The 26,677-nt window shown below is 38.0% G+C and overlaps 1 protein-coding gene across 2 annotated transcripts; it reads left to right on the top strand.

The window, feature by feature from the left end:
- The first annotated feature begins 27 nt into the window (after positions 1 to 27).
- On the top strand, positions 28 to 26,677 carry LOC125231331 (sarcoplasmic calcium-binding protein 1). 2 transcript variants are annotated; one of them, XM_048136775.1, is made up of 4 exons: positions 28 to 164; positions 9,980 to 10,146; positions 20,161 to 20,394; positions 26,390 to 26,677. In XM_048136775.1, the coding sequence occupies exons 1-4, from the start codon at positions 113 to 115 to the stop codon at positions 26,510 to 26,512; spliced, it is 576 nt and encodes a 191-aa protein (XP_047992732.1). In that variant the 5' UTR covers positions 28 to 112; the 3' UTR covers positions 26,513 to 26,677. The 2 variants fall into 2 exon arrangements, with proteins under 2 accessions (XP_047992732.1, XP_047992731.1); XM_048136774.1 differs by having other exon boundaries at positions 9,980 to 10,158.

Below are 26,677 nucleotides of genomic sequence, written 5' to 3'. Positions count from 1 at the left end.
ATAAAGCGATGGGAACAAGCAGCCAGCATTGGTAGTCGGTTGGTAAACGCGCAGTGCCGCGGCGCGGCCAGTTGCCTCGCGACCGCCGCGCCCGCCTGTCTGTGTTGCCACAATGGCGTACTCGTGGGACAACAGGGTTACGTTTGTGGTTCGATTTCTTTATGGTGAGTGGGTGTTTTTTTCGGTTATATTTCAGTTTTTTTCTTGGTAAGTTTTGGATATATGAAAAGTTTGGATTAGTTTGTGTTTTTATTATTTAATACTTGTTTAAATGTTTAGCTGGATTTTTATAATATAACTAAAATAAACTGGATCTGATTAGACAGTATAAAAACTAAAGAATGATCATAGTTTGTCAGTAGAAAATTGTTATGACCTTTATATTTTTTTTAATTTTCCGCCGACAGCTTTAATGGCTTACCTTAATTTTTCATAATTGCAACTTTTCAAGTTAGGTTAGTCGGGATAAACCCGATACTCACTAACCATATGCCGTTAAGTTTGAAACAACGGTGCAGATATCAACTTTTTAATGCAAAGACATGATGTTCATATCCTCAGTAGCTAACATAGTTACATACTTATCAAGATAAATAAACTTTGAAAACATTCAAACTCTAGCAGATTTATGAACCTTACGAATTTTATCATTAGGTACAAGGTACAAATCTTTCAACACTTTAAAAGTTTCAACACTTTCAACTTAAGTGAACAACTCACATAAAATTAGTATGTATAGGTAAGTAAGTAAGGTAAGTATGTATATCTGCTTCGTTTACAATAAGTATTAGCTTTAGGTACTAGTCGAAATCTAGTAATTTTCATGATGCATGGGTCGTTTCTCACCAACTGCCAAGGAGCTTTATTTGACAGGCATCTCAATACCAATAAAAATGCTACTTTGTTTCTAAATGTAAACATGTTTTTTGAGGGATCTTTTGATAGAAGCTAGTAATCACCACTGTAATGTACCTATGTTGTCTCGATGAATGTCGGATCCCTGCGCAGCCAAGATCTAGATCCCACACATAAATCTAATACCTGCCATCAACTATCATCACTCCAAATATTCTAATACATTGTCACTACTATTCCTACTCAAATGCCATTGCGTGTGATTGATAATCGAATTAGATGGACCATTAAGGGAATAATTGGCAGTTGTGGCTCCGTACATTGTTTACACACGTTTACTGCCAGATCATGTGGCCCTGGTGGAGCGGCCAATTGAAATGTGATAGTTGACATAAATCCTAGTAGCTGAAGGGCTTGGAATACCTTTGAAGACTTTGTAAAAGACTACCACATCAATACGAGTACGTAGACGTATAATAAGTACCTAGGCAATTACGCATGTCTAAATGTCAAAAAGTTTCTTTATAAAATCGTGCAGCATAAGCGATATAGCATCATAGCAATGACTAGAGTTGACCATCTTGTCCAGCATACCCACGTTACTCAACGTCTTATAAAACATTGATGGTGTACACTCAGGTCAGGTGTCAGGTCCCCACTAGGTCAGGGACTTCCATACTGTTTAATCCGAAAGTCGTGCATGCATCCTTATTCTGTTTATTATCCGGATCAGGTACCTCTTTAATGCAGTAGTTAATTGATTCAAAACTAATTTTATTGTCTTGTTTCTAACCATTAAACCACGCTTGTGTTTTTGTCTTTTATCAAATTAAGCAATGATTAAACTCTTTTCGCAAGCAGAATCCCATGGCACCCACGGGTCATAGCTTCACAGCTGCCCCCACCTGTTCTAGATAAAAAAGATACAAGGGCCGCATGCACGTTCAAGGATTATAACTACACTTAACGCTGGTCTGGTTTTATTAGCGTTGAACCCCGGGTTGGTGGCTAAACCTGGAACGTGCAAGTAGCCACCTTAAAGACAAAAGTGCATCAAAAAACTCATCGAGAATAATCAGAGCACAATACATCTCTGAACAATGTTGTCCCAATGTCCTTGAACTGCCGGCGTATTTTTGTATTACAATACGATATATCTGTCGTCGGGTGTTGGGAAATGTTACGAAAGTAGCTCACTCCAATAATATCTAGCTCTATATCTAACTATCGATACTACATTTTACTACCAATAGACCGTGGCTGCGTAGTATATAGAGGTTACTTTTGAATGAAGACTTAGGAAGTAAACTAAACGATGGTTGTTTTGATTAATTATCTTAGAAATGTAAACATGTTGAATAGAGGAGTGGAAAACTAGATTTCATGAAATCATGGTTCTTTGTGGACGTTTACAGTTAATAAGAATCTTTTATGAGAGGCATGACGATTCATAAACCGATTACTTAACAATACAATAAAGAGTTATATGCTTAGGTACTTATTTTATTTGGTAATTTTGTGATGCGCGGAACATGCCATGTTTCAAGTTTATCAAAATTAGGTAACTTCTTGTTTATTTACCCATAGCCTAACTTAACCATCACGGATTTGGTGATCTTGAGTGTAGTACTTATGCAAAATAGAGGTTCCCTTTTTTAATTTATTGAAAGCTATCAACTTCAGTGATTTGTTAGTTTTATAGTTTTGGACATATTCAAAACAATCTGAAATAATAGGTAGCAATTAAATCTAGTTTAAACGAATCACTTTCGACTTCACAAATAACGCGAGATATTTTTTAGACATATTTACAGGAATAGGATCCGAAATCATCCAACATATGCAGTGTATGCAGACTGACATTAGCGTGCCAACATGTCTAGAATTCTAGATTACACTCGTCCAGGCTGCCACTTTAGATTATTGAACTAAAGCATGACGCAATTGACGCATAACCAATATGAATAAGATATTAATAAGAAAACGTTCAGTGATAGCCACGAGACTTTCGACATAGTAATGTGCCCAAACACACAAAGCCAGTTTCTTAACAGCAGTTATATACTGTACTATCAATCGCAGGTGAATGGTGTTTTTCAGAAAAAAGTTACGAATTAAAAAACTAACTATGCTGATACTGTTTCCTATAATGGACCTAATAATAATAATATGCCGAAGTTAACGGAATTCAATAAAAACACGGTGCAGTTAAGCGACTTGAACTTGACTTGAACTTAAATTGAGGAAAGGCCAATGAGGAAGTACTTGTGTTCAGTGAAACTCCTCAGCTGCAGCAACAAAGATTTCCAAGGTCACATGGGTTAGATTATACCTACTTGAAAAATTGAGAGGAAACCTTTTCAGCATAAAAGTGAGCGAGCAAGCTAGCGAGCGATTTCCGACATATTTGACGACCGGTCTGGCGCAGTCGGTAGTGACCCTTCCTGCTGCGCCGCGGTCCCGGGTTCGAATCCCGGTAAGGGCATTTATTAGTGTGATGAGCACAGATATTTGTTCCTGAGTCATGGATGTTTTCTATGTATTGGGTTGGCACAAAAGTAATGACAAAAGACAAAATTCTTCCGATTGTCCGACGTCCGATATAGTCCTGTTCTGATGATGGAATCCACAAGCAATTAAGGGAACTTCTCAATTTTAATAGTGTAATTATGGTGATCTCGGTGCTTTTTAAAGTAAATCATAAATTCTCCAGAAAACCAGAAATTCGATGTAGTGCTACTTAGCCTTATCACAAGTTTGAAGCTACATTTTTACCAACGTTTTTGTATTTTCTTTTTCGTAATACAATGAGGAGGCATAGGCAATATAGGCATACTGACATTTTATCCCGCCGGGCGGCGCCTGTGCAAGTGTCTAGGCATGTCACTGTCATTCATATGTGAGAGAGAGAGAAAAACATCTTCTTCTCGACTAATAAGGTGGCGCCATCTGTCAACCCTACCATCTGTAACCTTTGAGTGTGCCTCCTCAAGTCATTCCAAACGGTGTGTATAAAAGAAAAAAAAAAGCCCAAAATAATCTTTGGGTTTCTTGTATTCCGGGTTGTACCTACATGATTATTTCTTTCACCGAAACGCTGCTGTCATACGTTATTTCATACTTAAGTTCCAAGAAACCCAATGGCTAAAGCCAGGATCTTGATTATTGCAGTGCAGTGACAGCACAGAATATATAATAGTACAAGTACAGAAGGCCCACTGCTTTGATGTTCCCGAAATGCCGCCTTTATAAATACCTACAAAATTCATACAAAGAAACGAGACGCACGTGCGCTGCGTCCGGTGATAGGGTTACCAATGGATCCAATAAAATGTTACACTATTATATTCAAGTCTTGGGTACTTTCTAGGTATACATGCTGTATTTATATATTTTTATTCAAGTTCCAACATCACAAGCCTTATTGAAATTTTCTGTAGGACTTAATCAATAGTAGATCTGTGTAAGAATGTCTTATGGAACTTATTTTATTCAATATATCTATTTTACTAAGTATTATTAGCCATTCCACACGCGGACATAGCTTAAAAAAACCTCGCGTCGTAAAGTAACAATAGAAAGTGCGAACGTGCATTCCGTAAGAATGCGCGCCACCCCTGAGTAGGCCGCGAACTCGCGGCCGCCGGCATGTACTTGTAGCGCGGCGATAGAATCGCGGAGTGAGCCGCCCCTGGTGACAGTGCAGTTGGTTGCAACATATTTTCGTTACTAGGTTACCTAGGTAGGTATGTATTTTCGTATCTGCCGGAACGTCGAATGAAAATATTTCGACTTTAAGTGCGTTTTCTCATCCAATCCGAAATCGAATGTCGGACCGATATCCCATACATTTACGCCGCCATCTTTGATTTTTTCCTTTGGAATCCTTCCGACTTCCGATATGGGATCAGATAATATGAAAACACACTAATACGGCTCAAATGCATGATATGGGAATCCATCCATGATTTCCAAATTATACAATAACTAAAAGGTATCTATCTAGTCGGTAGGATCCTTACCTATGGTAAAGTACAATTTTGTTGTATCTATACATCATAATTATTATGATTTGAATAATTATCAAATAATTTTTATTATCAAATGATAATTATTATCAACCTTTCACTTGTCCTTATCCTATTCAATTGGGGTCGACGCAGCAAGTCTTTTTCTTTCATACCTCTCTATCCAGCGTCATCTTATCATTCACTTGCTTTGGTTTTGTACACAGGCCAGACATTTACTTACTTCGTTTTTTTTTTCAAATGACTTCCCTCCACGCTCCACATAGGTAATTAGGTACATATTTAGGTAACTACTTCGGTAGGTAACTCATCGGAAGATCAGCGCTAGATGTCACTAGCAACACGCCATTTCGTGGCACTTCATTCCTTTCCGTCTTGTTGTTATTATTTTACGTGTATTTTGTCTTGCATGTGTTCACGAAATGGTTATTTGTTATACAAGGGGCAAAGTTGTATTTTAACGCCGAGTGTGGAATTAAAAAACGAGCAAGGGAAAGAACTCTATAGTTGAACCACGAGTGAAGCGAGTGGTTCGAGAATAGAATTCTAAACTTGCGAGTTTTTTAACACACGAGAAGTAAAATACATTTGCACCCGAGTGTAACACAAAACTTTTCCCCTCACTATAGCGAGGAAACTACAACGCAAAAAATGCGTTTATCACTGCTTCCAGTAGTTCCACAGGTGGTAAACCATCTTTATTACTAGATTCATCTACTTTTATCAATTTTAAATCAGTTATTTTGACTTTATTCAAGGCCAAATTACTTTACCCACTAGTGGATAAAATGCGTTTTTACCCGTTGGTATTAAAGGACAAAACACATGTTTCCGAGCTAGTGAGGGGAAAAAATGTTTATTCTATTCTTATTCCACTTTAGTATAATTAATTACAGGTTGTTATTTTTTTATCTTTACTTTATATTTTAATTGTATTTTTTATGTAAGCAATCAAGTTTTTATTTGTCGACTACTTATAATACTTCATTCACGTGTTCTACATGTAGGTACTTTCAGGAAACAGCAATACATTCAAATGTAAATATCGTTACGACTAGAAGAGCAATAAAATTACTAGTCATAAATTCGGTTTATGGCTTTCAGACGTTCGTAGGAATTTTCATATTCGCCATATTCGACATTAAGTAGTCGGGCTAACCCCAATAACACGTTGAAATGTGATGTCGTTTAATAGCTTCATCAAGTTTTAAATACCTCTCTTACCGTAGAGAAGTTTATGGAATTGTGAATGTGCCAGTAAAAGTTCTCGGTAGGCATAGATGATAATATTGATAATAAACACCAGTGTGTACTCAAACAGCAAATGTAGCGATCGTCAAAATAAATCCTAATTTTAAAGAGTAGATATGTTCTGATGTTCTCAATTGAAACGAACATGAGAATTATCTCGAGCAAATTTCCAGTAATTTTCCGGAAAGTTTGAGAATTTTCCGCAACTTGTACCTACATTGCGAATTGCTCCACGTTGCAAGAAAATCAGTCTCCAAAACGAGAGCACATCACTTTTCCCAATCCGATTAGATAGGTATAAAAAATAAAAACGCCAAAGCGCAACCCTGGATCAATCTCTTTTGAGTCAGTTCAGTAAATGAAACTTATTCAATCGCCGTGGACTTTTCAATGGCTTTCTCATTTGTTTACAATCTAATTTGGTTAAATATTGAATTTTTCGCAACATTCCTTTTCCGTGTGGTGACGGGTTAAGAATTTCACCACCCCCTTTCTTCCTGTGGGTGTCGTAGAAGGCGACTGTGGGATATATGGGTTAAATTGTGGCGTAGGCGAGAGGCTGGCAACCTGTCACTGCAATGTCACAGTTTCGTTTTCTTTCAACCCCTTATTTGCCAAGAGTGGCACTGAAACTTAAGTAGTTTCATGTGCTCTGCCTACCTCTTTATGGGATACAGGCGTGATTGTATGTATGTATTCCTTTAATAAATGAAAGTTGAATTTACTGTAGGTAGGTATTAACAGGTATCAATGATTACAAATGTATGGCCCCATCTAATTGAATAGTACAAAGAGCATACGAAATATTAAGAAAGCCGCTTTCATTTTACATTAAATTATTTATATGGCCCTCTGTATCAATTTCGTTGAAAATCACAACCAATTTGGTAATCAACTTGTAGACTATTATATTACCTACCTACTTACTTATTAACTATGAACGCAGTAGCGTCAGGATATCGAAGCTATATTTAATAGAATATTCATGCAACTACGAATTAGCTCCTATGTTTCATGTTCAAAGAAAACTAGGTGAGTACCTATATCAAACCGAATTCTACAACATAGGAATTAAAATGATTATCAACTAGTTTTTTCCCGCCGCTTCGCCCGCGCTACAAAGAGACAAAAAGTACTCTTCATCCCTTCAACTATCTCCACTTAAAAAATCACGTCAATTCGTCGGTCCGTTTTGCCGTGAAAGACGGACAAACAAACAGACATACACACTTTCCCATTTATAATATACTAGCTTTTGTCCGCGGCTTCGCTCGCGTTAGAAGAAGACAAAAAGTAGGTAGCCTGTGTCACTCTCCATCCCTTCAACTATCTCCACTTAAAAAATCACGTCAATTCGTCGCTCCGTTTTGCCATGAATTAGTATGAATAGGTAGGTAATCAATTACCTCAGGACCTTAATTTTTTGTAGATAAGCATGATTATTTCAACACTGAATTTAATCAAACACTTTAATACAATACAATAACCGTCGATAACGTAAGTTTTTATGCTTATGTTTTTTGAAGGTAATGAATTTTAGCAATGATTCTGTCATACCTCAAACAGGTGAAACAAATTTTTGCAATATTTCAGCAACATTGCCCGCCGATTGGCATAAATCTCTATCTCGACCGCGCTCAATCTTCAGTGTCAATTATCGTCGGAGGTTCCCAGGGTCTTGGCATGGACGTACTGTTAGATTAATACATCTATTGTCCACCCCGCCAAGTGGCAGACCAATTTGCGCGCCGTTGCGACACTGATTGTGCTGAGCCAAATTTTGTTTAATTGTAATAAGATGATAATTAATTTGAATTAGGTGGCGATGATCGCAATGTATCCGATAATGCTATCGGCTACATTGTGCTCCGAATATTTTTATAGTGTACTAGCATTTGCCCGCGGCTTCGCTCGTATTAGAAAGAGACAAATAGTAGCCTATGTCATTCTCCATCCCTTCAACTACCTACACTTAAAAAATCACGTCAATTCATCGCTCCGTTTTGCCGTGACAGACGGACAAACAAACAGACACACACACTTTCCCATTTATAATATTAGTATGGATTCTAAAATTACCTGAGTTACCTAGCCTATGTCAAAAACCGGGCAAAGTGGAAAAGACTGAGCCAGGAAACCGGACCGTGGCGCTAGGCCGGGAAAACGCTACGCTGAAAAAGAAGAATATGCTAAACATTTAAGATTAGGTAATAGGTATCCTCCTTAACATTTTCAATCTATACTAAAATTGTAGCTCTAGCCAAAACTATACCGACGTCATTACTGATTTCGATTCACATATATAGTAGCACAGTAATTTGGAAAACTAGAGAGTATTTTTCTAAATGTATTTAAAAAATTGATAGAGTAATGTTGGAAGACCCTGATAAGTCTGTAGCGATTTTGATAAGTAATAAATTATTCAAACCTTATTTTAAATGTCAAAAATTTTGTGTACCTAACTATGTAATTAATAACCCCTGTTCAGTATTTAAAATTATAATCGGAGATATGACTTAACTCTATAATTAAATCATTAGTTGCAGTATCCCAGTTTCCCTATATACTTATTGAAACTATTAAAAGTTAAGTGTGTGCGTGATGATTTCCTGACAGGACTATATAATAAATCATAGATGAAAAATGAGCTCACTGTGTGTTTCATATATTATTATGTACCTTGTTAAACATAGCTGTACTGTTTATTTATAACTAATATTTTCAAAGTCAATAATATTTGTTCTATTTAAATATGTAGGTATATGTTTTCTACCTACCTAAATCTTTCGCCGAGTATTTATTGGAGAGATCTGCTGATTGTCTGATGGCAGGGCTTGGCAACATTACCCGCTATTATAATAAACATAATTGTTATCTTGAAACTTCCTCCTCCAACCAGAATTGAATTTTGGAGAACTACAAACTTCTGTGTAAGATGTCCCCTATTAAGTATTTATGTTATTTATTTAAGTATTTAAATGATTAGATATGTTTACAGTTCCATTTTATTTAGAGAATGCAAATAACTCGAGTTTAGCTTTGACAACGCAAAGTCAAGTGAGGCCATTGAATAAACGAATAAAAAAGCCTTTTTATTATATTTAATGCTGCCAGATGGCATTCCGAAATATTAAAGAATACTCCAATTATAAAGCCCTTTCAGTCATAACAGTCATTAGGAAAATCATACAATTGCTTAGCTTTTGTTTCACATTTCTGCAAAATTTGAAGAGAAATCTTTACGTTAAGGACTTTATACGCATGTCTCGCTTCCCCTATAGGCACTGGTCCCACCACGAGCTAGTAAACTATGAGCTATCGGCTATAAAAACGAACAAAAGATAATCACTCCCGTGTAAATCAAAGAGACACGGCGATGTTTATAGCTACTCGCCCAGCGGTGAACTATTACTATCTTTTGATTTTAGATTTTATTTATGACTGTCAAAAAGTAAAAAAAGTTATCAGATCTCATGTATAAACGTAGAGCCAAACATTTAACCCTACACACGAGACGAGAGACAAGCTCTTACTTTAGACAAAGTTTACACTTTAATCTCCCATCCTTTCGGTCACCTGGGAAAAAATCCAATAAAAATGGAAAGTTTCTGCCGGAATATAGACCGTGATTACCTTTTTGATTTTTCTCGAGCTCCCGATATTTTCGTGATCATGATGCATGCAACTGCGTTGAAATATCGGGAGCTCGACAAAAATCAAAAAGGTAATCACGGGCTATATCCGGGTCAATATAAGTCTAATAAAGACAGAAATTTTCCGCTTTATTCTAAGCTTGTCATCGATTGTCGTTTCTGCTTATTGAAAAGTATTTTATCTTTTTCCAGACATCGACAACAATGGCTACCTCGACGCGCACGACTTCCAATGCCTCGCGCTGCGCTCCTGCGTCCTTGAGGGCAAGGGTGACTGCTCGGCAGCTCGCCTCCAGAAGTACCAGCACATCATGCTCAGTCTGTGGGAAGAGATCGCCCAGCTGGCGGACTTCGACAAGGTTCCTGACTATGTCGGTTGCCCCCTCCTTTACATACGCTACGCAGACAACAAGGCCTTTTAGGTTAAGTTGGGGAGGAAATGCTTTGGGCTAGATTTGATCAGACATAAATTGTTAACATTTTGCACCCCAAGTGGGTATAAGTTGGAACCGCAGGTCCAACGCTAAGGAACGATATATCGGTCACGGACCACATATAATATTTAAATAAAGTTTGATTTCGATGTTGACCCTTTTGAAGTCGGAGTGACATCGTTTGTATTTGATATGACGTCCTGTAAGTACCAGGTTTCATGACAAAATAAACTTCTACTCGTAACAAGTTCGAAACATTTCCCTCCCCGTATCACACTCCACACACAGTCTACTCTACTTTTACTCTCCCTTCTTCCAGTAGTTGCATGGACTAATTAAGTGTAGAATTTCTTCTTACATATATAGTAGATAAATTAGTTGGAACTAACTAGTACCTGTTGTGTTACGATGGTACTTACTACTAACATATCACTTAGTAGAAAGAGAAAATCAGGTTCATTGTGGAATTTTCATCAAAGGAAGGCATGCCAAGAAAAGTGGCTTGATGAACCCCAGCCCTAAACCAGGGGTTTCCAATTTTTTTTTAAACACGCCTCCCTGTTGCCTAAAAGGAAACGTCCACGCCCCTGCGACCAATGGACACATTACACATTATCGAACTTACACATTACACATTAGTCGTCACGTCACTTGTATCACGACCCCGCGCTCCCTTTATAATGTTGCACACTATGACAACCCCTGCCTTAAACGTAATAAAATAATTACAGTCGCGTTTTCTTCTTCACTTTATATTTTGGTCGTTTGTGTTCTTAGGGACCATCCCCACTCAAGAGACGTATGTCCTGAGGCGCGGAACGGACGTCAGCGCCACGCCGCCCGAATGTAATTTAAAAACGTCTCCTCAGTACATTTTGTATAGGAAGGACGCGCAAGGGACGCGCAAGGGACGTCGCTTGGCGCGCCCCAGGCGGCGGTGCGGAAGGAGACGTTTTTTAAATTACATTCAGGCGGCGTGGCGCTGACGTCCGTTCCGCGTCTCCGGACATGCGTCGCCTGAGTGGGGATGGTCCCTTAGTAGGCAAGTACTAAGTTTTTTTATACCCGTGAAATTTTTCCGTTGCTTTTCTATGTACCTAAAGTTTAATAAAAACCGGCCAAGAGCGTGTCGGGCCACGCTCAGTGTAGGGTTCCGTAGTTTTTCGTATTTTTCTCGAAAACTACTGAACCTATCAAGTTCAAAACAATTTTCCTAGAAAGTCTTTACAAAGTTCTACTTTGGTGATTTTTTTCATATTTTTTAAACATATGGTTCAAAAGTTAGAGGGGGGGGACGCACTTTTTTTTCCTTTAAGAGCGATTATTTCCGAAACTATTAATATTATCAAAAAATTATTTTAGTAAACCCTTATTCATTTTTAAATACCTATCCAACAATATATCACACGTTGGGGTTGGAATGAAAAAAAATATCAGCCCCCACTTTGTACATGTAGGGGGGGTACCCTAATAAAACATTTTTTCCCATTTTTAACACGCTTTTATTAGGTCGTCGTGTATGTAACTATGTATGTAATGGAATCTAAGGAAGCTAATTTAACCATCTTCCAGGAGTCGTAGCGTAATGAAAATTGGCAGCTATATGTAGTTCCGATGACAATACAATAATATGGTACTGTTGAGCTGATCTGATGATGGAGTCGGAAGATATGAACTGGAACTACATGATGGAACATCGTATCATAGCCGTTTTTGGGTTTCTTAGAAAAGTCTTGTAATGAACTTTGACTACAATTAGGTTTCAAGGTCTGATGATGAAGCCGAAAGATATGAACTGGAACTACATGATGGAACATCGTATCATAGCTATTTTTGGGTTTCTTAGACAAGTCTTGTAATGAACTTTGACTACGATTAGGTTTCAAGGTCTGATGATGGAGCCGGAAGATATGAACTGGAACTACATGATGGAACATCGTATCAAAGCTGTTTTTGGGCTTCTTAGGAAAGTCTTGTAATGAACTTTGACTACAATTAGGTTTCAAGGTCTGATGATGGAGCCGGAAGATATGAGCTGGAACTACATGATGGAACATTGTATCATAGCTGTTTTTGGGCTTCTTAGAAAAGTCTTGTAACGAACTTTGACTACGATTAGGTTTCAAGGTCTGATGATGGAGCCGGAAGATATGAACTGGAACTACATGATGGAACATCGTATCATAGCTGTTTTTGGGCTTTTTAGAAAAGTCTTGTAATGAACTTTGAATACGATTAGGTTTCAAGGTCTGATGATGGAGCCGGAAGATATGAACTGGAACTACATGATGGAACATCGTATCATAGCTGTTTTTGGGCTTCTTAGAAAAGTCTTGTAATGAACTATAACTACGATTAGGTTTCAAGGCCTGATGATGGTGCCGGAAGATAAGAACAGAAAAAAAGGGGGGGGGGGCTCGAGGGGGGGAAGCATGAAAGAAAGATCAACGTAGTATTTAAATTAAGTTGGGTTAGCGTTTTCTTGTGACCTTTAAGAGCAAACAAAGGGGGCTCGGGGGCGAAGCCCCGCATAAAAGAAAGATTAACGTAGTATTTAAAATAAGTTGGGTTAGCGTTTTCTTGTGACCTTTCAGAGCAAACAAAGGGGGCTCGGGGGCGAAGCCCCCGCATAAAAGAAAGATCAACGTTGTAAAAAGAAAGATCTACGTAGTATTTAGAATAAGTGGGGTTAGCGTTTTCTTGTGACCTTTAAGAGCAAACAAAGGGGGGCTCGGGGGGCGAAGCCCCCCGCATGAAAGAAAGATCTTTAGTATTGAAGATAAGTTGGGTTAGCGTTTTCTTGTGACCTTTAAGAGCAAACAAAGGGGGGGGCTCGGGGGGCGAAGCCCCCCGCATAAAAGAAAGATAAACGTTGTATTTAAAATAATTTGGGTTAGGGTTTTCTTGTTACCCTTAAGAGTAACGAAAAGGGGGGCTGGGGGGGCGAAGCCCCCGCATAAAAGAAAGATTAACGTAGTATTTAAAATAAGTTGGGTTAGCGATTTCTTGTGACCTTTAAGAGCAAACAAAGGTTTTCTTGTGATCCTTAAGAGTAAAGAAAAGGAGGCTCGGGGGGCGAAGCCCCCCGCATGAAAGAAAGATCAACGTAGTATTTAAAATAAGTTGGGTTAGAGTTTTCTTGTGACCTTTAAGAGTAACGAATCGCGACTTCGCATAAAATAAAGATAAACGTTGTATTTAAAATAAGTTGGGTTAGGGTTTTTTGTTACCCTTAAGAGTAACGAAAAGGGGGCTCGGGGGCGAAGCCCACTGCATGAAAGAAAGATCAACGTAGTATTTAAAATAAGTTGGGTTAGCGTTTTCTTGTGACCTGTCAGAGCAAACAAAGGGGGGCTCGGGGGGCGAAGCCCCCCGCATAAAAGAATGATCAACGTTGTATTTAAAATAAGTTGGGTTAAGGTTTTCTTGTGATCCTTAAGAGTAAAGAAAAGGGGGGCTCGGGGGGCGAAGCCCCCCGCATGAATGAAAGATCTACGTAGTATTTAGAATAAGTTGGGTTAGCGTTTACTTGTGACCTTTAAGAGCAAACAAAGGGGGGCTCGGGGGGCGAAGCCCCCCGCATGAAAGAAAGATCAGCGTAGTATTTAAGATAAGTTGCGTTAGCGTTTTCTTGTGACTTTTAAGAGCAAACAAAGGGGGGGGCTCGGGGGGCGAAGCCCCCCGCATAAAAGAAAGATAAACGTTGTATTTAAAATAAGTTGGGTTAGGGTTTTCTTGTTACCCTTAAGAGTAACGAAAAGGGAGGCTTGGGGGGCGAAGCCCCCCGCATAAAAGAAAGATTAACGTAGTATTTAAAATAAGTTGGGTTAGCGTTTTCTTGTGACCTTTAAGAGCAAACAAAGGGGGGCTCGGGGGGCGAAGCCCCCCGCATAAAAGAAAGATCAACGTTGTATTTAAAATAAGTTGGGTTAGCGTTTTCTTGTGACCTTTAAGAGCAAACAAAGGGGGGCTCGCGGGGCGAAGCCCCCCGCATAAAAGAAAGGATAAACGTTGTATTTAAAATAAGTTGGGTTAGGGTTTTCTTGTTACCCTTAAGAGTAACGAAAAGGGGGGCTCGAGGGGCGAAGCCCCCCGCATATAAGAAAGATTAACGTAGTATTTAAAATAAGTTGGGTTAGCGTTTTCTTGTGACCTTTAAGAGCAAACAAAGGGGGGCTCGGGGGGCGAAGCCCCCCGCATGAAAGAAAGATCAACGTTGTATTTAAAATAAGTTGGTTTAGGGTTTTCTTGTGACCCTTAAGAGTAAAGAAAAGGGCGGCTCGGGGGGCGAAGCCCCCCGCATGAAAGAAAGATCTACGTAGTATTTAGAATAAGTTGGGTTAGCGTTTTCTTGTGACCTTTAAGAGCAAACAAAGTGGGGCTCGGGGGGCGAAGCCCCCCGCATGAAAGAAAGATCAACGTAGTATTTAAGATAAGTTGGGTTAGCGTTTTCTTGTGACCTTTAAGAGCAAACAAAGGGGGGCTCGGGGGGCGAAGCCCCCGCATAAAAGAAAGATAAACGTTGTATTTAAAATAAGTTGGGTTAGGGTTTTCTTGTTACCCTTAAGAGTAACGAAAAGGGGGGGTCGGAGGGCGAAGCTCCCCGCATAAAAGAAAGATTAACGTAGTATTTAAAATAAGTTGGGTTAGCGTTTTCTTGTGACCTTTAAGAGCAAACAAAGGGGGGCTCGGGGGCGAAGCCCCCTCATGATAGAAAGATCAACGTAGTATTTAAAATAAGTTGGGTTAAGGTTTTCTTGTGATCCTTAAGAGTAAAAAAAGGGGGGCTCGGGGGCGAAGCCCCCCGCATGAAAGAAAGATCTACGTAGTATTTAGAATTAGTTGGGTTAGCGTTTTCTTGTGACCTTTAAGAGCAAACAAAGGGGGGCTCGGGGGGCGAAGCCCCCCGCATAAAAGAAAGATTAACGTAGTATTTAAAATAAGTTGGGTTAGCGTTTTCTTGTGACCTTTAAGAGCAAACAAAGGGGGGCTCGGGGGCGAAGCCCCCGCATAAAAGAAAGATAAACGTTGTATTTAAAATAAGTTGGGTTAGGGTTTTCTTGTTACCCTTAAGAGTAACGAAAAGGGAGGCTCGGGGGGCGAAGCCCCCCGCATAAAAGAAAGATTAACGTAGTATTTAAAATAAGTTGGGTTAGCGTTTTCTTGTGACCTATAAGAGCAAACAAAGGGGGGCTCGGGGGGCGAAGCCCCCCGCATAAAAGAAAGATCAACGTTGTATATAAAATAAGTTGGGTTAGCGTTTTCTTGTGACCTTTAAGAGCGAACAAAGGGGGGCTCGGGGGGCGAAGCCCCCCGCATGAAAGAAAGATCAACGTTGTATTTAAAATAAGTTGGGTTAAGGTTTTCTTGTGATCCTTAAGAGCAAAGAAAAGGGGGCTCGGGGGGCGAAGCCCCCCGCATGAAAGAAAGATCAACGTAGTATTTAGAATAAGTTTGGTTAGCGTTTTCTTGTGACCTTTAAGAGCAAACAAAGGGGGGCTCGGGGGGCGAAGCCCCCCGCATAAAAGAAAGATCAACGTTGTATTTAAAATAAGTTGATTTAGGGTTTTCTTGTGACCCTTAAGAGTAACGAAAAGGGGGCTCGGGGGCGAAGCCCCCGCATAAAAGAAAGATTAACGTAGTATTTAAAATAAGTTGGGTTAGCGTTTTCTTGTGACCTTTAAGAGCAAACAAAGGGGGCTCGGGGGCGAAGCCCCCGCATAAAAGAAAGATTAACGTTGTATTTAAAATAAGTTGGGTAATGGTTTTCCGGTGACCCTTAAGAGCAAATAAAGGGGGGCTCGGCAAAAAAGAAATACTTAAATTTTGTTTGAATTAGTTGAAATGTGACAATATTTTCTAATCGAGTCAAACAAAATCCCACTAGCTGAGAGCTTCAAAACAATGTATGGCGAAAGTATGTCTCTCTAAAGTCTTCAAAAAGTCCGCGATGGCACATGTCTATATTGTCTATCTTTTACGGATAATTTACTAGGTATAAACATTTTTATGATAATACCGTAATAAGAAGGTAGCCGCTAGTTATTATTAAGTAGCAATTAGCAATAAGTACACGTTAAGCCACAAATGGCATGTAAAATCCGCCTACTTGAAATAAATTTATGTATAAATGTTAAAAGTATTTCATTATTAATGACTAAAAAGTATAAAATAAATTAATAGTTTGAAAAACACTATAAAACACGCTTTTATAAATGCACGTAAAAGCCAAAAATAAATTATGGATCGTTCAAGTTGTCTCTATTTGTGAGCTGAAGTTTAAAAACTATGTGCTTTTAATTATAATATTTGATTGTAAAAGCGTGGGGCGCTGGAACAGGAAAGACTTTCTTGTAAACAAATATACTAATCCGAACTTCCTGGCGAATGAAGTTGCATAAGAACATAACGTTTACATATGCCGCCTAAGGGTTACCAAAGAGAACCAAAGATATCTCGTCCACGAACAAGAACTCTGCATCCTGTCACTGTAGACACTTTCCCCTTTTGTACTTTGATTACCGGAGAAAAGCGGCGTTCTAAGTGTCGGTGACTGTCGACTCTCCTCGCTACTAGCGCATATTTTGTCTGAGTTCGACAAACTGGTACCTACTTTGAACACTGACTTTTAATTGATTTGACTGTTTAATGTAGAACCTACTAGTCATGCTGCAACTCCAGTTAGCGCGTCAATCTGTGTAACCTCTTTCCCGTAACATAGCATAATTTGATTTAGCAGCAAGTTATACAAAAAGTCTTTCCTGTTCCAGCGCCCCACGCTTTTACAATCAAATATTATAATTAAAAGCACATAGTTTTTAAACTTCAGCTCACAAATAGAGACAACTTGAACGATCCATAATTTATTTTGGCTTTTACGTGCATTTATAAAAGCGTGTTTTATAGTGTTTTTTAAACTATTAATTTATTTATTTTTGCACTTTGTTGGCGTGATTGATATACATATTGGTACCAAATTTCAGCTTTCTAGTGCTTACGGTTAGTGAGATTATCCGCGGACGGACGGACGGACGGACGGACAGACAGACATGGCGAAACTATAAGGGTTCCTAGTTGACTACGGAACCCTAAAAAACATGTGAGTGGGTAGTATATGGTTCGTTGTAATGAAAATGTACCTACCTCTATATCATCCTATATAAAAAAATATTGGTTATAATATAAATATAAAGTCCTTAGAGAAGGCAACGCCTGTCAGCCTTATGCGAATTGAGACGTACATCACCGGAAAAACTATAGTGAGGAAAAATGTAAATAGAAATAATGCTACGCGGAACTAACGCGTTTGGGGAGTTGAGATACTCTGGGAAATCACATTTCGAGATTCGGTACTCGTGGTAGGCTCTCTGGGATGTAGGTAAAGTAGATGGTGGAGATGTCATATCGTCTCTACACCTATATATTGTCTATTGTTCTTTGCTATGTTTTACGTATGGTAGGTAATTATGTACATAATGTATGTTACATTCATGAATTTTTTTTACGGCTACATTTATAAATCAAAGGACATTTTTTTTGTGTATGCCAATATCATCTTATTACATGGATTAAGTGATGTGCCGTTCCCGGGAATATTCCCTAGGTGGGAAAATACCCAGAAATATTCCCGGGAATATTCCCTCAGTAAGGAAATATTGGGGAATTTTGAAATTGAATATGTTTATATGTTATGTTGTCGAAGATTCTATTGAAACATTATAATAAATATATATACCGAGACATTAACTAGTGTAACTCGCATACAGAAGTAATTTCCCAATGTTCCCCGGTAAATTCCCATTCTTCCCGGGGCTTATTCCCAATGTTCCCGGGTAAATTCCCATAGTTGCTGGGAAAGTTGAAATAAAACCCAATTTAAAAAAAAATATTTTTTTTAATTCACTAAATTAATACAAATCATCACAGTTGAATTTAAAAATCACAGTAAATTATGTGCCTTGTTTGTTTTTGTAACGGTGTAGCACTAGCACTTAAATTAAATAATGAATGCCGGATCTGGCATTATTTTGTGCTCGCAAATCGCTCTTGCAATAGCTTCGTGGATTCCAACCTGAACAAAAAAAGAAATCATGTTATGTTGGTCCTGAAAAACACGTGATGGTAATTTTTTTATAACAGTGGCAGTGCAACATGTGATGTTTAATTTTATAACTACTGAATAGCGTAACATTCTATTTACATCAAACGACAATATTATGTTTATATATAATAATATATCATGTCTATACCCTCCTGTACGATTGGCATGTTTAGCTAGGCTGTTAATGTTAATTTAAGGAATAAATAAAGAATATTGTATTATTATCTCGTTTTTAACACAGTTAAATTACCACGTGTTGCACTGTCGTGGACATTTCGGTCATGCAATATAATATATAGTATATATTCTATTGTAAACTTACTGTTTCTGAAGTGCTCATGCTGCTCATCGATGTACTTGAACTATCTGTGATATCGATCACAGCAGAGGCTTGGCTTGTCTCTCGATTTTGACTGCCGGGTGGTGAAGAACTCGATTCACCGTACGATTCACTAAAATCACTGGTGGACTTAGGTCTTTCACGGTTTTTAAATAAACACAACGTCACAAGGTGTTTTGGGACATTTGCCTAAATGGCACGCGAATTTTGTAGCGTTTTTAAATAAATACACATTATTGCAGTATTTACAACAATACGTGACTTTATTGTTCACTGTGTGAGTAGTAAAATGTATAAACACTTTACTTTTCGGTCTCATGGTTTGAGCACATCTACGCACGTGTTACAAGCAACAGATATATTGGATAACTAAATAAGTGCAACACGGTAAATGCTTTTGGAGGAAGCAAGATAACCTATATATCGAAAGAAAGAGATAGAGACATGAAAGCTCTAGTAACAAAACAAAGAAATATTGCACATAAGTGCATCACGAAAGGGAAAAATTATTTTATGATTGAACAAAAACTTATATTTAATTATGTATAATATTAAAGACGTTGTTTTTAATGAGAGTCAGTTAATAATTGAACATACTATTAATTTTAACAATTTTTTATTTATTTTTAAATGTATTTAACTTCAATTGTATATTCCCCTGTTTTGGGAATATTCCCGGAAACAAGGGAATATACCCGGGAATATTCCCAAAGGGAATATACCCATTCCCGGGAATATTCCCATGGCACATCACTACATGGATACCTCCATGAAGACATGAATAGATTTCAATTATATTCTTGCCATATTTCTCTTCCTACCGCGTCCGTAGGTCACCGCCATAGTAACAAACTAACACAACGCAATAGCTACTGCACAGTTTACTTATTTATCGGGTGAATATTTGGCGTTTTTACAGCATTTTTCGTCATTATTCTCAACAGAAAATAATGTTTTGAAAGGGAGCATAAAAAAAATTAAAAGAATCAAACATATCTTTTGATAACAAGTTTGTTGAAGCTTTTCTCTCGTCTCGACATCGCATCGACTTGGTAATGTTTAGTACCACAGAGATGAACGTATTTTTTATTTTGACGTTTATTATAAAACAAGCCCAACCCTGAGCTAACTTTTCTCCCAAGTCTGAGAAAAGTTAGCTCAGATAGTGATGTGCAAGTTGCGGAAACTTTCCAAAAAAATCATAAACTTCTTGAAAAATTCACGAAACTTTCACGAAAAATAAAGGGAATTTAAATTTATGAAATGGAAAGTTTCCATCCATACAATTGTCCATACAAAGTATGGAAAGTTTCCGAAGTTTTCCTATGTGAAAATTTCAGAATTTTGGAAACTTTCCGTCGGCACATCAGTAAGCTCAGATGAACTCACCGCCTCCTACTATATTAAAACCATACTGTTGAGAACAATGTCACTAAACGCCGTTCAAACGCTGAATCATTCACCCAACCACCACCCACTGACAAGCTTAAATTTGCAGGACGGTACCATCTCAGTGGACGAGTTCAAGCAAGCAGTCAAGAACAGTTGTGTAGGGAAGCGGTACGAGGACTTCCCTCAAGCCATGAAGGCGTTCATTGAGTCCAACTTCAGGATGATTGATATCAATGACGATGGGGTTATGGGGGTGGAGGAGTACAGATATGACTGCGTGCAACGGATGGTGGTGGAGGATATCAAGGTCATCGATGACGCCTTTGACACGTTATTAACTGTAAGTATTGAAATGAAATTGTCAGATTTAACACCAGCACTACCAGCAGGGTAAGCACATGATTGTCGAGAGAGTATAAATAAAATAAAATAAATAAATATTGGAGACACCTTACACAGATCAAGTGAGCCCCAAACTAAGCACACTTGTACTATGGGTGCTAAAGCGACGATATACATACTTAAATAGATAAATACATACTTATATACATAGAAAACATCCATGACTCAGGAACAAACATATGTGCTCATCACACAAATAAATGTCCTTCGGGACCGGGATTCGAACCGAGGACCGTGGCTTAGCAGGCAGGGTCACTACCGACTGAGCCAGACCGGTCGTCAAGTAAGTCGCCGGAAGATAGATCAGACGTCGTCTTCTAATTGTATTAATAACATAAGGACGGGTAGATAGTGCTGACGATAGGTCTGGATTAGCAGGGTGTCTAGTCTCTAGTCATCACAATCGCTTAATGTTTTTTATCGAATGAAACGCAACTGTCTTGTTACTACAATAGACAAAGAGAATACTTTTTGTCTCGTAGTTCTGAATTTATCTAGGTAGTTGGAAATAAAGTTTGGTTAATATCTGATATGTAAACAGGTACCTCAAATTGTAGATACCCTTAACTAAGGCAAAGTTTTTAAGAGTTATGTGCAAGTTATTGGCAAATTATCATTGCAACAGTATTTCCGAGATAAACAACATTTCATGTAGGTGGGAGAGGAATCTTTAAGTTTAAGGTCATGCCTTTTGGTTTTTGTGGTGCGCCGGAAAAAATAGCTTAATAATAAATTCAAATCAGTCCGCCTACTTACTACTTAATTGTTTACTGCGTTACACTGATTACGAACACTAGCTGTAACATAACATCCTTACAAAAATCCATGAAATTGTACAAATAACACGATAATTACTTCACTAAGGTATCATTAAAGAAAACCAATATACCAAAAGTCATTTCGTATATAAATTACAGAGTTCCGCTGCCTGAAAATTGTTAAAAAACGTTGTTTCACCGTATTCCAATGTCTTACGGTAAAAGTTCGTATACTTATTTATGGTCGTAAATCCACAAAACAAACAAAGTGTTATACGTCACTTATAGGCGTCTTATTTGACAAATGATGGTCGAACGATAATTATACCTATTTTACTTTGTGACAGACAGGTGATAGTGTTCCCTACTTTGTCAATTGGCCTTCTGCTTGTACGACACATACATTTTTGATGGGGTTTCCGCTCGGCTATTTATAAATTTACACTGAAAAACATGGAGCGTAATATGGAGTGACTGTGTTGTCAAAGGATTATGAAGATTGGCATTAAAGAATAAGATGTTCACCACTGCCACTCTGAGTTTTAAATGTTTTTATATTGAACATACATATATAAATATAACTCACGCCGTCACGCCTGTATTACAAAACGAGGTAGACAGAGTACATGAAACTGCTTAAGTTTCAGTGCCAGTTTTAATAAATGAGTAGGTTGAAAAAATGAAATTGCATTATTGTGTTTTTCTAAATAGGAAATTGACTATACCTAATCTTATTAATTGTCTGACGGTCTGTATTCAAATTTCAGAATAAGTACAGGTATCTATACTTATAATAATCTATATTCATCAAAAACCAATAAAAATTACCTAGATTTAATAAAAACTACACTTTTCCATGTACACCAGTCTGTTCGACTTGTCAACATGACAAGCTGCGACATCGTCACGTATTCGGATTTCTTCATCCTACATTTTAAACAGAAATCCCCACATACCAAAATGCTGCCTTATATCTCTTTAAATATAGAAACATTTCTAAATCCCTTTTAGACGTAAACTAGAAAACATTGAGGCTAATCAGAATATTTTACACCTATCACAGTTTTGATCGGAGTAAATCTTCTAATCTCTTTGATTCTACCCAAAGCTGTCTACGTAAATCTCATGATTATATTATTAATGTGTTTATGTAATATTAAATTAACGTGGGAATGCGTGGTAGGTACTTGCTAGAATGTGACGAAAACACGTTTTTCACATTTACTTGAATTTGTACTGATCGTTATGTTGAAACTGAATTTTGTTTACAAACAATCTTGATGTCTTCTAAATGCTACTTGCACCAACGAAAATGGTGGGTCAACCCTCGGGTTAACCCACCATTTTATATGGAATTTGACAGATGACAGCCCACTAACCCCGAGTTAAGTGATTGGTGCAAGTGGGCCTAAGAAGAACAAGTTTTTTAAAGGAAGACAGTTTTACTAGGTCGTTAGGAAAGTCTTGAAGTACATTGATGTTTTTAGTGTTACAGTTTTTTGAAATCAACCTTACGCGCTCTTAACTATTTTTTATCGACCAGTGTGCATCAACAATTTTTTTTATTAGATTAAAAGAAAAATGCCTCATTGGCTCAGTTGGTCCCAGCGGCTGAACAAGAAAGTCGCAGGTTCGAGTCCTGTCAGAGGTGTACATTTTTTTAATTTTTCCTTTAACTTAAAAATATTTACTCCCGTAAACAAAACAGCACGAATCGGTTTGTTTTATGCCTCGCACTTGCCCACACAGCTATGAAAATAACAACCCAGGAATAGGGCGTTTGGCAAGGCTCGAAGTAGATTGATGTCAATGACGACGCACGGGCGATTAACACTCGATCGGCAGGATTGATCACTTGTGTGTCGCAAACTATAGCAGAGCCGAATCTAGACCTTTTTCGAGCGCTAAAAGTAGAAAGTGACGAATTTGGTGACCCTTGGATTTGACGAATTTCGAATTTGGTGGCGGTAAATTGTTCCAACATTTCGTGGCAGCACATCGGAAGCCGCCACGAAAAGCGGCCGTACTATGTTGCGTACCAATAAGTCTAAAAGCACCTCGTATATTAGCCTGTTTTTCGAATAAGTAAGATACGATACGATACGATAATTTATTAATAAAAAGATATTTTACATGTTATATTTATGGTACAAGATGGTTATATTTATGGAATTACTCCAAAAAGTGACGCAAAATGTAAGGTACGTTCTGGCGGCCATGTTTAAATTACAGTTCAAAAATGGTGTGATGTGTGAGCGAAAAGGAACGGAGAAACAAAAACGGGCGCAAGCATTTTGAACGCGCTGTATATCATGCTGATAGGCGATTAACGTTCGATCGGCAGGATTGATCACTTGTGTGTTGCAAACTATGGTGGACTTTGGAATGCGATGAATCGATGGCCCCTTGGTCAACTCCTTCCTTAGTACTTGTGACCAACTGACTGTTTTTTATGACTCACAAGACTTCGCCCATGTGGAACGCTTATCTAGTTTGACACGCAGCTAAAACCGAACTAGAAAAGCTTCACTGCCATTATTTGTTCCTTATGTAAATAGTAAAATAACAGTTTTGAATCCACGTTTAACCTAAAAACGTTCCTTTCTTTTCTTTGTAATAAGGTTGAGTAAGCTATACGAAGAAAGTGAAAAAACAAAAGAAGTGAAGAGTCGTATTTGCTCGAATAAGCCAACGTAAGCACAAGAAAAGAGGGTAAAAGTAATAAGGACAAAGTTTATTTAGAAAGCAAACATAACCCCACTTCACATCAGCAAATACGTTGTGTTTGTTTTGACGAGTTGTATAACTTCAAACCCTTTTAAGCGACAAAATTAAGCGGTCGAAAGTTAAAACGAGATGAAATTGTTTAAGTATTCAAATTGTTGTTAAATAATCAACCTCTCCCTGGGGAAAACTTATTAACTTAAAGTACCTATTCATTTATTTATATGTAAGTATAGCCCTTTATTCTGAACATGTCTGCTGTGTAGGTTACATGTGAAATTGTACATATACTATGTAGGTAAGTACATACTAAACTTACTATGCCAGTGTACCGTTGGCAAAAGCTTCTTCGTTTTTCCAGGTATTCTTCTTTCTTAGCACCCTTGACCAGAGTGGTCCTATGTCAGCCACCAGAAATCAGAAATATTAATTGCGAACCAATTATTTAATAACCTAAACCTAAGTATAGTTTTAAGATTGATAAGGTTCATATTCATTTCAAACACTATTTCTTATGCAGAGAGGGTAAAGATACACACATACAATATTTACAATGTATATTAAAGTAAGTTACTATACATTGTAAATATTGTAATACTTCCCTACTTTAGCATAGCAACAAAGATTGTTTACTCGACGACCAACAATCGAATTATATCCTGAAAATATACATTATTTACATAATAAATTTCCCAAGTGACGCTCATGTTACGTAGCTCCCATGTTGATAAAAAAACAGGCCCATTCAAATTATACACTGACATCAAAACGATACCTGAAAGATATTATTTAGTTATCATGCATCTCGCCAATTGAGCCACCAGGCCAGCCAGCGAGAGGCCGTGAGTTCAAGCTCCACCCAAGGCAGTACTTTTTTTGTAGTGGCATCTATTGCAGAAGGCAGACGTTTCTGATTTTCAAAAAGTTAAAAAATACTACTAGAGTCTATGCGGAAAGTGAAGAGACAACACAATTTATAGGGACTCCTATATTTTCACGACTTTGCTCTTTCCGACCGAGTAGACTCTACAAGAGAGTACTCGTACGAGCTAAATGCACGATATTTGGTTGATATCTTTGTCATAATAACTATTCAGGTTAGTTTCGAATTGGTCTTAAAGCAACAGAATGAAGAATTCTATTAAAACAGTCCCGCCTACCGGGTTCAGAATAAAATGCAACAGTCTCGTTGGCCGCGCGCCAGACGCGATGGAATCAGCTTTCTTTAATTATGCGGTAATAGTAATCAATCTTTCTAACTAGCTACCTGATAATAATAAAGTTATCTCATAGCAAACAATTAAAACTCAAGAACGTGATCTAAAAAGACTAACATTAAATCCAAATAGAATCATATACTTAGGTACTGATTTGTTAGATTAGTCGGTATAACCTCCGCAAAACCGTTTTTTTTTTAGAAATATCTGGATATTTTTCAGATTTTTCACGGTGATAATCAGTTTTTTTAGGACAAAGCGTCTTTTATGTCTTTTTTTGTGATGTGTTATAAAACTGCTTGTCCAAAAGTTCCCGCGACCTTCGTCAGGTCGTCAGCCCACCTCGCCAATAGCCCACGTATGACGTACCTACACTACACTACCTACTACCAACACCATTGACTCATTCCCGTTTGTCACTGATGACGCCAAGGAACAAATGATGAACAAAATTGAACTTTCGACAACTATCATCGATAGAGGACGCCAGATACGTGGGTGACGAGTACACCCATATTTTGAGAACGACGGTCGCACAAAAACTCCGTTTTAGTACTGCCAGTTCGTGGCTAGTTCTTTGTCTATTGCAATTATCTGTTAGTCAAAAAAATGTTTTCACTAAAATGATAATAAACAGCGGATAACTGGAGTATGCTAGGAACTAGATAATACATCCAAAATACAATCCGTGACGCAACAATCCTCTTGTAGGTGGGCGGATTAGGACTGAAAGAATGCTTTTCTTTTGGAAACTGTCGTCTAGTTTTCGTGGCTCTATTGACAAAAACATGAAGCAGCATCGCTTATAATTAATATCGACTTTAACATATTTTGTTAAATACTACATGACTTACCTCTTATCTCATAATTCTTATGAATGTTAGAGTTACTTCGATAACGTCCATCAAAGCTGAACCGTTACCGTTAACGTTCATCAAAGAGAGTCCATGGTGAATACTTGGCCCTTAATTTGACACAAACAACTCATGGTCCTGCGTTCAAGCCTCTTCGCTACTAAATAGTACTAAATATTTTGATTACAAGAAGAAAACAAAAAGAGGGTCAAAGGTCATGTATGTCCTGTCATACACTGCCAAAGTAAGGGCCGAACCTAGTTGGTTCGATGCTCATGCGCCTGAAGATAGCTTCATCCATCCATTAACGGTTTAACCATAGTTATCAAACTACATTTAGCATCATTCTTTATTATTTACAAACCTCTTTTTCTTTCTAGGATGATGACAGGAAGAAAGGCGGCCTCACCTTAGCCAGATACCAGGAACTCTTCGCGCAGTTCCTCGGGGACGAGAAGGAGGACTGCCAAGCGAAGCACCTCTTCGGCCCTCTAGAAATATAACCACCTTAGTTCTATAGCAAGTTTAGCCCTTATGGCTTTAGCTGTGCCTGCTACACCTATTAAGCACCCAGTTGCACATTAGATATTGCCGGTCAAACAAGTTTGTCACTAGAAAAAAACGAGAAATTCAAATTTTCTATACGACGAAAAACATTAGTACCTTTT

The sequence above is a fragment of the Leguminivora glycinivorella genome, chromosome 11, assembly GCF_023078275.1.
Source record: "Leguminivora glycinivorella isolate SPB_JAAS2020 chromosome 11, LegGlyc_1.1, whole genome shotgun sequence".
NCBI classification, from domain to species: Eukaryota; Metazoa; Arthropoda; class Insecta; order Lepidoptera; family Tortricidae; genus Leguminivora; species Leguminivora glycinivorella.
Note: the sequence above shows the minus strand (reverse complement) of the source record. Positions and strands in the feature narration are given on the sequence as shown.